The following is a 13,705-nucleotide window of genomic DNA, read 5'->3' as shown; positions in this document are numbered from 1 at the left end:
GAGAGAGAGAGAGAGAGAGAGAGAGAGAGAGAGAAATCAAGCACAATGTTTGAAAAAAAGTTAACATTTTCCCTTGTCAAACAGACACTTCCATCAGCAAAGACTGTTCATATCCTTTAGTCTGCTACTAGAAATCATCAAAAATGCTTTTGGTATGATCCCACTAGCACAGAAACACTCATTCAGGAGAAGTTAGCATTTTCTGGGAGTCATTAACACAGACTCTGTGTTCTGTATTTTTACCTCTGTCATTTTAATAAGGTACTGGTACCAAAAGCAAGCTTTAACACGTCTCCTAGTTTATTAGGAAAGCCATTGGTATTGCTTTTTGAGCAATATTTCAACTTATCAGGGCCATCTTTAAATTTAACAATGAGCTACTGAACTATATTTCTCTGCATTTCAATGCTGATGTGCAAATGAGAAAGACAGGTAAGGCCAAAGAAAAAGAAAGCCTTTCCAGGCCTGAGATGAGTTCATTTATTTGACAAAGTTTAGATATATGTCCCAGTGCCCTTAGTATCCTTTTCCATGAATATTATATTTTAGGAGTTTTGTTTGTCCCCTCCGTGTGTATGCCACCTTAGAGCAACTCTTAAACCATAACCTTCATTGCCATCATTTCTCTACACCACAAGACCTCCAACATACACAGTTAACTACACCCTATAGACCTTACGAAGGACGCGCGCAATAAGAAAGCTCTCAGACCTTTGTGATGTTTACGAATTCTCATAAAGGAGTGGTACATCTGTGCAGGGTCTGGATGAAGAGTTTCCCTCAACTCCAATCAATCTTCCCAAACCTGCAGAATCTGGTGGAGCTTGGCACTAAACTCCAGGCTCAAGGTTGATCGTCAAGAGGATTGTTCATGCAAACTCATTTTAGGCATTCATTTTGGCTTTATGCCCCTTAAAAGAAGACAGAGGTAAGAATCTGTGGGAAATCTGTAAATGCCAGAGCTATTCAAGGTAAAACCTTTAATTACTGGCTATTCTGACACAGGAGTGGAACAACCCATCTGGTGGGTTCATCTTCAAGGAAAAGCACAATATTTGGAGTGTGCTATGAATATGTGCTTCCAGCTGAATAAATAAGAAAGCCAGTAATCAGGCTAAAAATAAGGAGAATTTGAGTGAGAAAATATTATTAATAGACTAAAGGTTAGACATTCACAGACCTGAAGCTATACATCAAATGTTTTAATAAGAACTATATAGGCTATAAAAAATTGAATTACATATTAATTGTCTTATTAAAGTTGTGTAAAGGTAAATAACTAAAATGTGTTTAAATGCTTTTATTAAAACAAACATTAATACTTAAGTCTGCTTTTAAATTGACAATGTTTTTACCAGTTGTTTTCCGTAAAAAAAAATAAAAAAAAAAATTAATGTTTAAAATGTACAGTAGTTTAACCAGGACATACACTACTGTAGAAAAGTACACTTTGCCATATGAAATACTGTAATACATATTAGGGCTGTCAATAGATAACATTTGTTAAATGAATTAATCACTGCCTTTTTTAATTAATCGCGATTAATCACACAAGCATATACCATTTATCTTGTTTAAAGTAAACCAAGTAAAACAAAAAAATTAAGCTTATTTTTCAGAAAACTGTATTTTCTGCTAGATTATTTCAAAATAAAGTTAGATTTCTTTTACTGGCTATGCTAGCGCTCTCTCTGCTCAAAAAACGCCATGACAGTAAATTTCTATGTAGTATACACTAGTTCCTGTTTGCTATAGCGCTACTGTGCTGTAACATGGTGTAGTACAGCTGTACTGGGCAATTATGTTGTTCAAATGAAGCTACTGTCTCGAACTTCTGTTACATGCAACATGATTGCGTGAACATTTCTGAGCGGCAAAAATGATAGATTTGTAAAGCAATATACTGTGAGAGGGCCGTGTGTTAAAGTAATTAACCACAAAGTTCACAAAACGATGCACTCCACTGAGATGAGCGAGAGCGCTTCTCTGCTGCCTTTGAAGTGCAGTTGGAAACTTTCTATTTCCCACTTATGAAGACGTGAGCCTTTCATTTGAACGCTGCTGCAGTCTTAGGCCCACCCCAAATTCTCATTGGTCGAGGCCCGTGATGACACCCATCCCAAGCCAGTACGGATCAACATCCCACCCCTCCTGTGACCAATGGTTTGTCTGTATGTGTATTCAGAGCCAGTCAATCAATTAATACCCAGCCCTAATATGGATGGAAGGATGGATGGAAGGAAGGATTTTCAGTAAACATTGATTGCCTTCCAAAAAAAACGTATACATCTTTAAATTATCCAAAATTATCCAAACACATCTGGCGCCTCTAGCATATTGGCCAAGATCATGTGCAGGTAGAATCCAGAGTCTGGATTTCATCAACACAATATATTTACGATGGAAATTCCCCATCCTGAATAATGTGCTGTGTTTATATAGAGATACTTCTGTCAAATGTTTTCTTGGTGGAAAATCAACTTAAATGTCAAGTCCCGAATTTATCTACACGCCTCAGATAGTTTCCCACTCAACTGCAATCCGTAAAGCATTGTAAAAGTGATCAGGAATCTGGGTGCAAACTTCCAGGATGAAGGACAGCAAGGCGAATCCTCTTGACCTTTGACCCCTGAGAGGTCTGTCATGTGAAATGGGGTCAAGTAGGCACAATCTTTTAGTCAGGCGTCGTCTGTTTGTCACGGCTCTATGCTGCTCTAAGAGCAGTTGAAGTTATCAGCCCCCCACACCCCACCCACCCCCCCAAAAATAAAAGGAAAAACAGCATGCACCAAGAACCAAATTCAAAGAGAAGTTTGATATCGACAGTCTGTTAACCTGTAATTCAGTTTTATTGGTAATCAATGTCTGATAGGTATGAGCTGCGGCCCACCTCAGGTGCTGCTGGGAGCCGTGAGAGAGAGCATATGTAATGAGAGCGAGTAGGTCAGGGATCGATGCTGCTGTAATCATAGTGCCGTGCCGTAGAGACAGTCAGAGCTGAGACCGATTTGACCTGTTTCTGAGGACTGTTATGGCTCGAACAGGAACAAACTCATGGTCTCTGGATGACGGAAACAAACCGCCATTCCATAATTACATCTGAAAAAACCCCTTCCTCAATCCTTTCCTTGTGCACTGACTAAGTAAACATGAACAGCAGGTTTAATTTGTTTAAAGTGCACCGCACTAATGTGACACCCATGGTTGGAATGTGTTACCCATGACAACTGATCACATATCTTTGAATGCATCATGATCTCACAAGAAAAACAAGCTTATATGCTTTTAAATCCTTAAGTGTCTCTCTTCAGATCCATTTTAAGCTAATTATAACTGCTATAAACTAACCTTACACATAAAATAAAAGCAATTAAAAAAAAAAAAAAAAACATACAAACGTAAAGCTTAATCTTTCAAATAAGGCCTATAGAATCAGGAAAATGTATTAAAGGGGAGGTCTACTGCTATTTCATGCATGTTGAGTTATTTACACTGTTATGTGTTCAAGTGTTATGCTAACTAATGCTAAACATGAGTTATACAATTGTATGATTGTAGAACAGAGTATTTCTGTGTCAAATATACTCCTTCCTTTTTTGCACAAGTTTCAGAGAGTTAATTTTTATTTTGTTTTCAATCTTGGCTCTTCATGTCGAAATGAAGGCAGGGTTTTTCCTGGCTCAAAATGAGGCGGAGGGGATCCCATCCTGATCGTGTACACAATGTAACCACCCTTTAACTGGCTGAAACAAACACTTTATACACGCAACATATTTTAGGTGCTATAATAATTATATAATTGAAAAAAATATATATATATATAAATATATATATATATATATAAAATATATATATATATATATATATATATATATATATATATATATACACACAAACACAATATGTTTTTTTCAAAAACAAACCGGTTGAACATGAAATTAAACCAAACATACCAACTAACTACCCATTTAGAGTATAGGTGAACTTATAACATTAGGTTATTAAACATTTCATGAAAACCAAAATGTTTATCCACTCCTTATAGTCTCCAGGTCCACATCACTTTAATCCAATATACATTTATCCACTTAAAGTGTCTTTCCAGAAAATAAAATATTTTCTTGCAACCTTACGTGAATTGTTAAGAAAACATTCCCAAATTCCATTAAAGTAACATACAAACCATATACTACTGTAATCGTTTGTTAAATATAAATTCTGTTTTGTAGCATGTCTAATTATTTGAATGCATAAAAACAACTGAATTTATTCACATTTATTCTTAAAATAGCCTTATGAAATGTTCTCTTTTTCCTCAGAAATGGTGTGTTGTGTATCTGGTTATCAAAGGAAGGTGTAAAACATTAATTTAATGTATCTTTAAATTATTTAAAATTAAGCTTTTTTTGGCAAACAAAGGGGATTTACTATTCAAATTAAAACATGAAAGAAATGTTGTGTGATAATTTCTTTAACAAATAAAGTTTAACAAATTTTAGTAGTAGTAGTACTAGTAGCAGCAGCAGTAGTAGTACCAAGCGGCAACCTCTCTCTCTCTCGTGAAGCCCATACAGAAGTGACATAAACTATAATTCATTGACTGGCCACTTGAGGATGGCTGCAAAAGGGAGTCAATCTCATAGACTCCCCATGCTAAAATGCCTTACATTACAGCAGAAAAAAAAAACATGTTTACAGCCTGGTTCAAAAAAAAATATTTTGTTCTATATAGCTAATTTTGCCCTTCATGACAACTGTGAGGCGGGTGAATTTTATTTTAACTCATCGGTTTAAATTATATTAAGCCTTAAAGTTCTGAATAATTAGAAAGGTGGATTGCCACTGCTGTCACCGCCGTCGAGCTAGGTGGGCGTGGTTTCAGCAAACAGCTTCTGCCTTTTTGCCCATTTTTGATTATCCGGGATTTACACGCGGTGGCACGCTGCCAAGATGGTGACAGCCTGCTCCACCTACTTTTGGCTTCTCTTCTGAAACCTATGGGTGACGTCACGGACACTATGTCCCTGTTTTTATACAGTCTATGAGTAATAGGTACATTCTGCTAATGTATTTAAGTTAAACCGGACTTTTATTTTGAAGGGTTGCCATGAATACCTTTATTTTTCTTTGTGTATATCATATGACGCTATAGTTTTACTCAAATGAAATGGTAAAATACTCATGAAGTGACTCTCAGAACAGTTCTGGAGATGTTGTTTGTGTATTTATGTCCTCATTTAGTGAGATGAAAGATTCAGGGTTGCCAGGTTTTCACTTCAAAACCCGCCAAATTGCTACCAAAAACTAGCCCAAAACTACACCCGTCGCACCATGTTAAAAAATAGCATTTCGGGGGGTAAAATACACATTTTTGGCGGGCTTTGACTGGTAAAATGTGCACTCCAGGGGCTAAATATCAGTTGTTGAGGTATTTTTAACCCGCGCAACAGTGATAAACAGTGATATTCCGCGAAAACCACAGACTTGGCAACACTGCAAATGCTGAAATCACTGCAAACGTCCCGCGTACTTCAGTGTGTATAATAAACAAAACTGCACTTCATTCATTCATACAAACATATGATTGCGTAATTTGAGTTGATGCTCAGATCGTGTATGAACTAAAAGCTCTGATGGGAGCAGTTCAGTGACGCTTGCACGTGACTGCGACAACAAGAGATAGCACAAAATGTATTATTTCTCTATGCAGGTGCAAGTGTGTTGACAAACGTTTTATAAGCAAGGCCCAGTTCTGCAATAGATTTGCACATCGTTTGATATTGGAAGATGGAGCGGTCCCAGCTATAAAAGATCTGCATGATTTAGAACTGCAGACAGTAACGTTATATGAAACGGCATCAAATGTCTATTTTGTTAGCATATAAGGGCAAGTGCTCATCAATCTTTAGCGCCACCCACAGCACGCCTATAGGAGCTTGGCTGCTTTGAAGAGAATCGGAAAGCTGTATTTTTCTTTCCTTTATAATTAATTATGATAAAACTAAAGACTCTTTGGAGCAATGAATGATGCTATACCACTCTATAGGTTCTCAAGATCAACATGAGATTGGGTGAAACTGTGTGTGTTGTGTCCCATTTAATGTCATGGATTTAAAAACAGGAAAATTATATCATATATGACAAACATATCTGTATATTTATAACATTTCTGGTGACAAATGTGAAAAATAAATGTTTAATAAAAAAAAAAAAAAAAAACGTAGTGTATATACTTATATATATACACACACACACACATTACATGCTGCATGTTAATTTTTGTTTTCCACAAGCTAAAGTGCCAATTCAACCCATCTCTTATGTCTTTTCACTCTTTGACTGACATCTGTCACACTGCCAATCATCCTCTGTATCCTCTTAAACCTCACATTTACTCAGCTCTTTAATGTATGTCTTTGACCCACAGGCTGAGTGGTGACCCACTGCCCCTATCTATAGCTATCTTTTTTCAGCAGTCACCGCCTGTCACTCAATCTTATGCTCCACCTCCCGACAGAATAAAAAACAAAAACATTCATTGTATTTTTTTTTTTTTTTTATAGGGTGAGCTGTTGTTTTGATAAATATTTTTCTGAATATTGTGAGGTATAGCGAAAAGAAACAACAAATGCTGGATACTACACTTAATTATTTACTTGCAACAAGGAAAATAAGGAAACCATTCCAATAAAGTGACACATATTGACAACACTTAACCATTTTTTTTTTTTTTTTTTTTTTGGCCTCTTCATATAAAAGCCCATTATAAATCACAATTAACTAAATAAAAATGAATTCAAATATTATTGAACTATTATTAAATATTCTATTTTTAAAAATGCCATAAATGTTTTGTTTTAATATTAAAATTAATATACATATATGCATAATATATATACACATAAATGAAACATATATGCATACTAGGGATGCACCGATATATATCGGTTTCAGATTAGAGAACCGGCTTTACCGACGAGATGCGCATTAAACATCGGGCGTTAAATATCGGTGCACCCCTAATAGATACACACAAAATAAAACAAATTTGAATAAAAATTTAAATAAAACTAAAATGACAAAATAAAGAATACAAAAATGAAAATAAAACAAAATGTAGTAAAACTGATGCATATACTTTTTTTATGTAAAATTCAACAAGATTGTTTATGTTCATTTATAGCAAACATCTAGGGACAATATTGCCCTCCAAGTACAGCAACTTAAAAGGACAACATCCACATCAACTAACCAGATTATCAGCGTACACTGTTCTGAAATCAACCAAGCTCCGGCCAAGCATATACGGATTCAAATGCTGCCATTATTCCTGTTTGCACCCCAGACACACACACACACACACACACACACACACACACACACACTAATTAAGTTAACCCTGATCCCGTGAAGGCCTTTCCTCCTCTTTAGTGTCACTGATTCAATAAGCCTCCTTTTTGACTTCCCTGTCTCCCCCGGCTGCGTTTCAACAACAGATCCCAAGTGCTGACACACACACACACACACACACACACACACCGACACAGCTCCTAAACTACATTGTGCACGGTTCCTTTGTCCCGGCATCATTTAATTGATAAATGAGAGAGACGAGCATTGTGTGTGCAGTTGACTGTGGACTTTTTGTAATGTAATGACATGGCAATGTTTGAGGTGTACACTGGGGCATCTGCCTCCAGTCTGGCTTCAGAGAGGGGCATTATGGGAAGGTTAGCCATGGCAAGGCTGAGTGAGCAGTCAAAATGACGGATTCAGAAATGGCAAGTGTAACATTTGCATTCATTTGAATTTATACAGCTGTGACAGTCACGCGTTGAGCGAGAATTAGCCACAAATCGGTTGCTGAGTAGTTGCTAGAACATTGGGGTTGGTCATCACCAACAAGTCTTAAAGGGATAGTGATCCATAAAAAAAATAATTCGGTTATCATTTACTCACCCTAGTGTCTTTCCAAAGACATTATACAAAACAGCGGGTTAACACTAAACCACATAAACCTACACTAAAACAGCTCAATTATGGGCTGCTAATAATGCAATTAAACATGCACTACAACTCTGTTCCTAAAAACTGTGTAAGAGACAAATGTTAAAACCACCACACACACTCATGCTGATATACACATACAGATGTGTTCTCCATTCAGTCGGCCTGTGGTCACTAGAAATGAAAGACCCTTGTGAATTTTGTAAACAAAGTACTGTTTAACCCTTAGAGGCTTCAGGGATTCAAACTTTTTTATAATAATTTATAATTGTATATTGAATAAGGCTTTAAAACAAACTTCAATTTAATTTTAACAATCTAACTTATAAGATCAAAGACATTATTTATTTGGCAGAAAAATCAATTAATAGAATTCAAATAGAATAAGAATCCAATAGAAATGATTCATCTTTTTCTTTGTGATTGATGTGAATGTGAATTCCAGCTCTGACATACTTGATTTGAGTGTGGAGGGGGTGACCTCTATCTCACTGCCCAGGTAGGGCTGCAGGACGCTGAGCTCAGGTTCAGAGGGGTCAGGGCTGGAGCGACCGGACGCCACACTCCCTCCAGGACTCACCATCGCCCTCTGCTGGAGCTCCGTCTTCTCAAACACAGCCTTCAGCTGAGGACAGCAAACACAAATCAGATTAGAAAACAGAAAAAAAAAAAAAAACATCACTAACTTACAAACATTCAAAATGTATACTGTATATACACATCACATTTATTTTACAGGACACACAATGCTGAAAACAAAGAGAACTGGAGATCCCAATATAACAGCAACAGCATCGATCAAACTGTTTCTTTATTCCACAAATCATTCATCTAACAAAAATTACAGCATGAAAATGGTTAACATTGAATATGACAATACTGATCAAGCTCATATATGTAAAAGTATACACAAAACAAAACAAAAAGGCACACAGATTTGTTCAGTGGAGGGTAGAGTGGTTTATCGGTGTAATGCTGATAATTCATTCTCACTCAGACATATATGATGTGAAAAACACAGGCCAATATTAATAGAAAATAATTACTATGAATGTAATACTGGAAAACCTTTGAATGTACAGTATGAGAAAGCCTGGATGAGTTACACTGGCCCGGAAATGTTTTTGGACACTTCAGCCACACTTTAAAAAATAATAAAAAAAGAAAATACAATTTTAAAAATGCTTCATTAACACTCAAAGCTTACAATAGTTTTCATTTAAAAAAAAAATAATAATAATAATTTATAATAGTTTCATAAAATAAAACATTTCTCAAAATCTGTATTCTAAAATAATTTATTTTAAATATAATGTAATAAAGAATAAATATGACTTAAAAATAATTCCAAAACAAAACAAAATACAAAACATGAATATATTTATCATGTCCTGATGCTGGCAGTCCAATCACATAATGAATCAGGAAGATGTTAAAAATCACAGCTGATGCTACTGCTGGTTCATTCTCCACACTGGAAAGGTCAAGTTGAGTGCATTGCGTTGTGGGATACCGTGCTCCCTGATGTGTTTGCGATTCACATGTTGGCAGATATAGGCAATCCTGGTTTTCCATTCAAACAAACCAAGCAAACAGTGCACAGCATACATGCCACAAATATATTGCAAGGAGTATGTTAGTATGCTATACAGAAAATAACACACACACTTATCTCTTGGTGAGAGATGTTATTATTCCATCAGGTGCCTCAAATGGCCCGAAATGTAATAAGTAATTACTAATGAGTTAATATACACAGCCATCAGACAATAATTAGACACATTACACCAGCAACCGCTAATTGTCTCTAGAACAGACTCTAACGTAACGGCTGAAAGCCCCTGTGAAATGCATCAGTCGAATAGCTTACAGCATTTTTCCCAATCGTATAAATATGACAGGCAGTATGATAAACAAATCTAAAATGAAATTAAAAAATAAACCCCAAGCCGACAAGTGTCTGTTTGTGAGCACATGCGTTAGGCATCAATGGTCAAATTAGATGTGACAAGGGAATCAGAAGCTGTCAAACGTTATCTCACGGTAGCACTATGAGCTGAGGACGACGATGGTAATGAGAGAGAATATGTTTGTGTGCGTTGTGGTCTCTGACCGTCTCCGATTGGCACGTTGACAAGCGGCCATAAAGCCGGCCGTCTGATGAATTCATTCGCCAGCCACTAATGAATTAACACTTCCCTTCTTTGCCCACACTCGCCTTTCCAATCACGTCAAAGGCCTGGCAGAGGAAACAACAGCTTAATGAAAGACAAAAAAAAACGCCAGGGAGGGTGAGACGGAAGCTCGATATGAAGTCATCTGCATCTGTTTTTCAGGAAAACAATAACCGGTGACACGCGACAGGAATACGCATCATCAATCATGGGGAAATATTGTGCCTGGTCCATGTGATTCGATGGCCTGACATTTCTCGTGCTGAAAAACAAACCGAAATCGTCCGGATCAGATGGCAAATGTGAGAGAGTGGGGGAAAGTAATCTTGGGGAATCACTTCTCCTCTGGTTTGATAGATGGCCGTCTCTCTCCGGTTCTTCCTCTAAGTGCTTCATACCTGATCAAACTCTATTTCTGGGTCTGAAGTGTGTGGGCTGGGATATCCATCACCACAGTTGTGTGTATGCATGCTGCACATTATTCCTGAAAGATCGTAGAGGTGTGTGACTCGATAGAAAAAAGTGTGTATCGGTTTCAGCCAATCAAAGAGCTGCAAACAGAACAACAACAAAAAACTATGAAAACTCCTTCCCTCATAATAGCAGTCAAGCAGGTCACAGATGTGTGAGGTGAGGGCTGTAACACGGACAAACTCAGCTTTTCTATTCTATTGAGAGGCATTCATCAACGACACAACCTCTGAGAGGATATGTGAATGTATATTTTTGTATTAAAAGGAATATAGACTGTTAGGTTTCAACAGAGTAAGTGACATTTCTCGATCTTAGGAAAGAGTTGCTGGCAGAGCCCCAAACTGTAAAAATGCTGTTTGATTTTTCAATTTATGATTCGATTTCTACTGGGAAATGAACATACGGCCATACACATTCATTGTGTTGCTTTCTGAGCACCCTGCCATGACGGTTGGGTTTTAAAGGCGTGCGATCATTAAACATTTGCTTGTTAACATCTAAAGCTCACTTAAATTTGTTCTAGATCATTAGATGCGATGTTATGGTGCCTTGGTCTGAAACTGGGTTCCTTACAAAAAAAACTAAAAACAAATACAAAACACTGTCTGTTCAATCATTAAGTCAACGGCTCAATCACATGAATGGAAACCCATTTTACCTCAGTTAAACATAAAAAAGGTAATTGAGTTGGAAAAAAAAATCTAAAGTGTCACATTTTTTTGTACATAAATGTAAAACTGGGACATATAAAGTTACAGTTGTGAAAAAAAATGTCAATTTTGTGGCATTCAAAATCAATTTGTTGCAAGTAAAGTTAAAATTATGAGATATACAATCAACTTTGCAAGATCAATTCTCATTGTGGCATATACAGTCACAATTGTAAGAAAAAAAATCACTTTTGTGACAAAATTTTTTATAATATAAAGTAGTTGTGGAATATAGTTAAATGTAAAATATAAAGTCAGATTGTGGCACAATGTCAAAACTATGGCAAATTATGAAAAAGTCATAATAGTGAGTTGAATGTGGTGGCATATAAAGAAATTTAAGATAAAAAGAAAAAATTGTGATGATAGAGCATACAAAGTCCAAATTAAATTTTAAGTTTAAAAGGGACATCGGATGCACATTTTCCAAGAGTTGTTATAATTCTTAGCGCTTTCATGAAATGTCTGTACTTTGTTTAAAATTCCTCAATGTAGAGTAAAAGAACACCCTTTTTACCCTGTCAAAAACAGCTCTGTTCACAGCGACCCATTTCTGTGCATGACTCTTTAAATGATAATGAGCTGCTCACCACACCCCCTCTTCCATTTTTTGTATTTGGAGGTGTGTTACCTTCAATAACAAAACTAATCCACTGCGCCACAGGGGCTCTGATGTCAGGAGAAAATTAAGAATCATATGTTCCTTTTTACATCCAACTACAACACAACTAAGACCAGCGACACACTGGATGCGTGGCGCAAGCGACTCAGCCACGTGGCGTGTCGGTTTTTAATTCGGCTCCCATGTTAACAGGTTAGAGCATACAGACCGCCTGCGTGAGACGCGCATCTCAGGCGCGGCTCGAGCCGTGCGGAAAACGCTTGCTTGCTAGAAATAGAACCGACGCCTATTTTTACCGCGAGAAACGCACGTGTTGGAAGCGTTTCCAGGCAAAATATAATAGGAAAATGTGTTTATATGTCATTTTGTAAACTGATACATATGAATTCATGATATTTTGATATTTGAAAGTCTATAGGTTGACATAAATTCAGATATAAATGTAATTTAATAAATAAATAAATAATTATCGATTTTCAAATATTGCACCTGTCAAACATAATCTATTTCGCCGTCAATACTTTTGACGGTGTCCTTTATCAGTAGGCGTAGGTGTAGGTGTGTAAAAAAAAAGTTGATATTGTTGTAATGAAGACATAAGCCTGGTCTGTCAACGGTCTCCCTCTACAGCAGCAGCGCGCCTGGCCGCGCCAGGCACGGATCTGCTATGTAAAGACACAGAAAACGCGAGGCAGCCACCACGCTTCTGGGACGCTTCAGACACGCGGCGCTCACGCCACGCAGCCAGTGTGTCACCGGCCTAACTGTCTGACTGTCTGAGGGTGGAAATATGCTAATACAGGAAAGTCAGTCAACAGTCGTAGGCCGTGCCTGAGCTATATGATGTCATACTATTCAGAAAACACTATTCAGGGAGTGAATGGATTTTTATCATTGCAGGGTGGTTGTGTCCACAAACTGCTAAGACAGATTTATATGTAAACACTATGTAAAAATGAATTCTGCATTTAATTTGTGAGAAATTGAGATATAAAGTTACACTGACAAAGACACGATGTGACTATGAAACAGTTTGTGGCATATAGTTAAAATTGTGAGATATACAATTTAAAAAGTCTGAGATTTAGTAACAATTTTGAGATTGTCACATTGATGCATAAAAAGTCAAAACTGAAACATAAAGTCACAACTGAGACATAAAAAAAGATTATGTAGCATATAAATTCTAAATGTCACAATGTGCAAAATATAGTCAGTCATTATATAATGTCAAAACTGTGGCAAATACATTTGAGACATAAAGTCACATTTTAAGTTAAATGTGAGATACAGAAAGAAAGATGGATAAACAGAAGAACCAGTTGCCTAAACAAACATTGCAACTTTCTTCTCATGTGTGGCAAAATCAAATGAATTGATTTGCATTCAAGTTAGCAGGCATCTCACCCTGTCTTCTCTCAGCTCAAATGCAGATAATGGCCTGAGGAAATATGATGTCAAACAATGCTGACTAATGTCACTTCCTCCTTTAATCCATTATCTTCTCCACCTACATGCTGATGAGATGGAGCCTGTTGTCATGCCAACCCCACCTGCCAATCAACACCTAGGTCATGACAGGATTTCACCGGTACAAGTAAAAAAGCTGTTAATTTGTCAAAATGATGAGCAATTTTGAGCATTACTGTGGAGAGCAGGATCCTCTGTAAAAAAAAAAAAGCTCATGTAAGACATCAGAGAAGAGCTTACTGTTATTT

At 36.8% G+C, this 13,705-nt stretch overlaps 1 protein-coding gene across 1 annotated transcript in view; it reads right to left on the bottom strand.

The window, feature by feature from the left end:
- Positions 1-13,705, bottom strand: part of LOC113103294 (partitioning defective 3 homolog B-like) — an 80,494-nt gene that overhangs the window by 32,539 nt on the left and 34,250 nt on the right. Inside the window, exon 3 of the mRNA XM_026265973.1 lies at positions 8,464-8,632. Within this exon, the coding sequence (XP_026121758.1) occupies positions 8,464-8,632 (169 nt within the window). The remainder of the gene's footprint in view (positions 1-8,463; positions 8,633-13,705) is intronic.

The sequence above is a fragment of the Carassius auratus genome, chromosome 1 (genome assembly GCF_003368295.1).
Source record: "Carassius auratus strain Wakin chromosome 1, ASM336829v1, whole genome shotgun sequence".
Lineage (NCBI taxonomy): Eukaryota > Metazoa > Chordata > Actinopteri > Cypriniformes > Cyprinidae > Carassius > Carassius auratus.
This window is presented reverse-complemented; position numbering and strand designations above follow the sequence as displayed.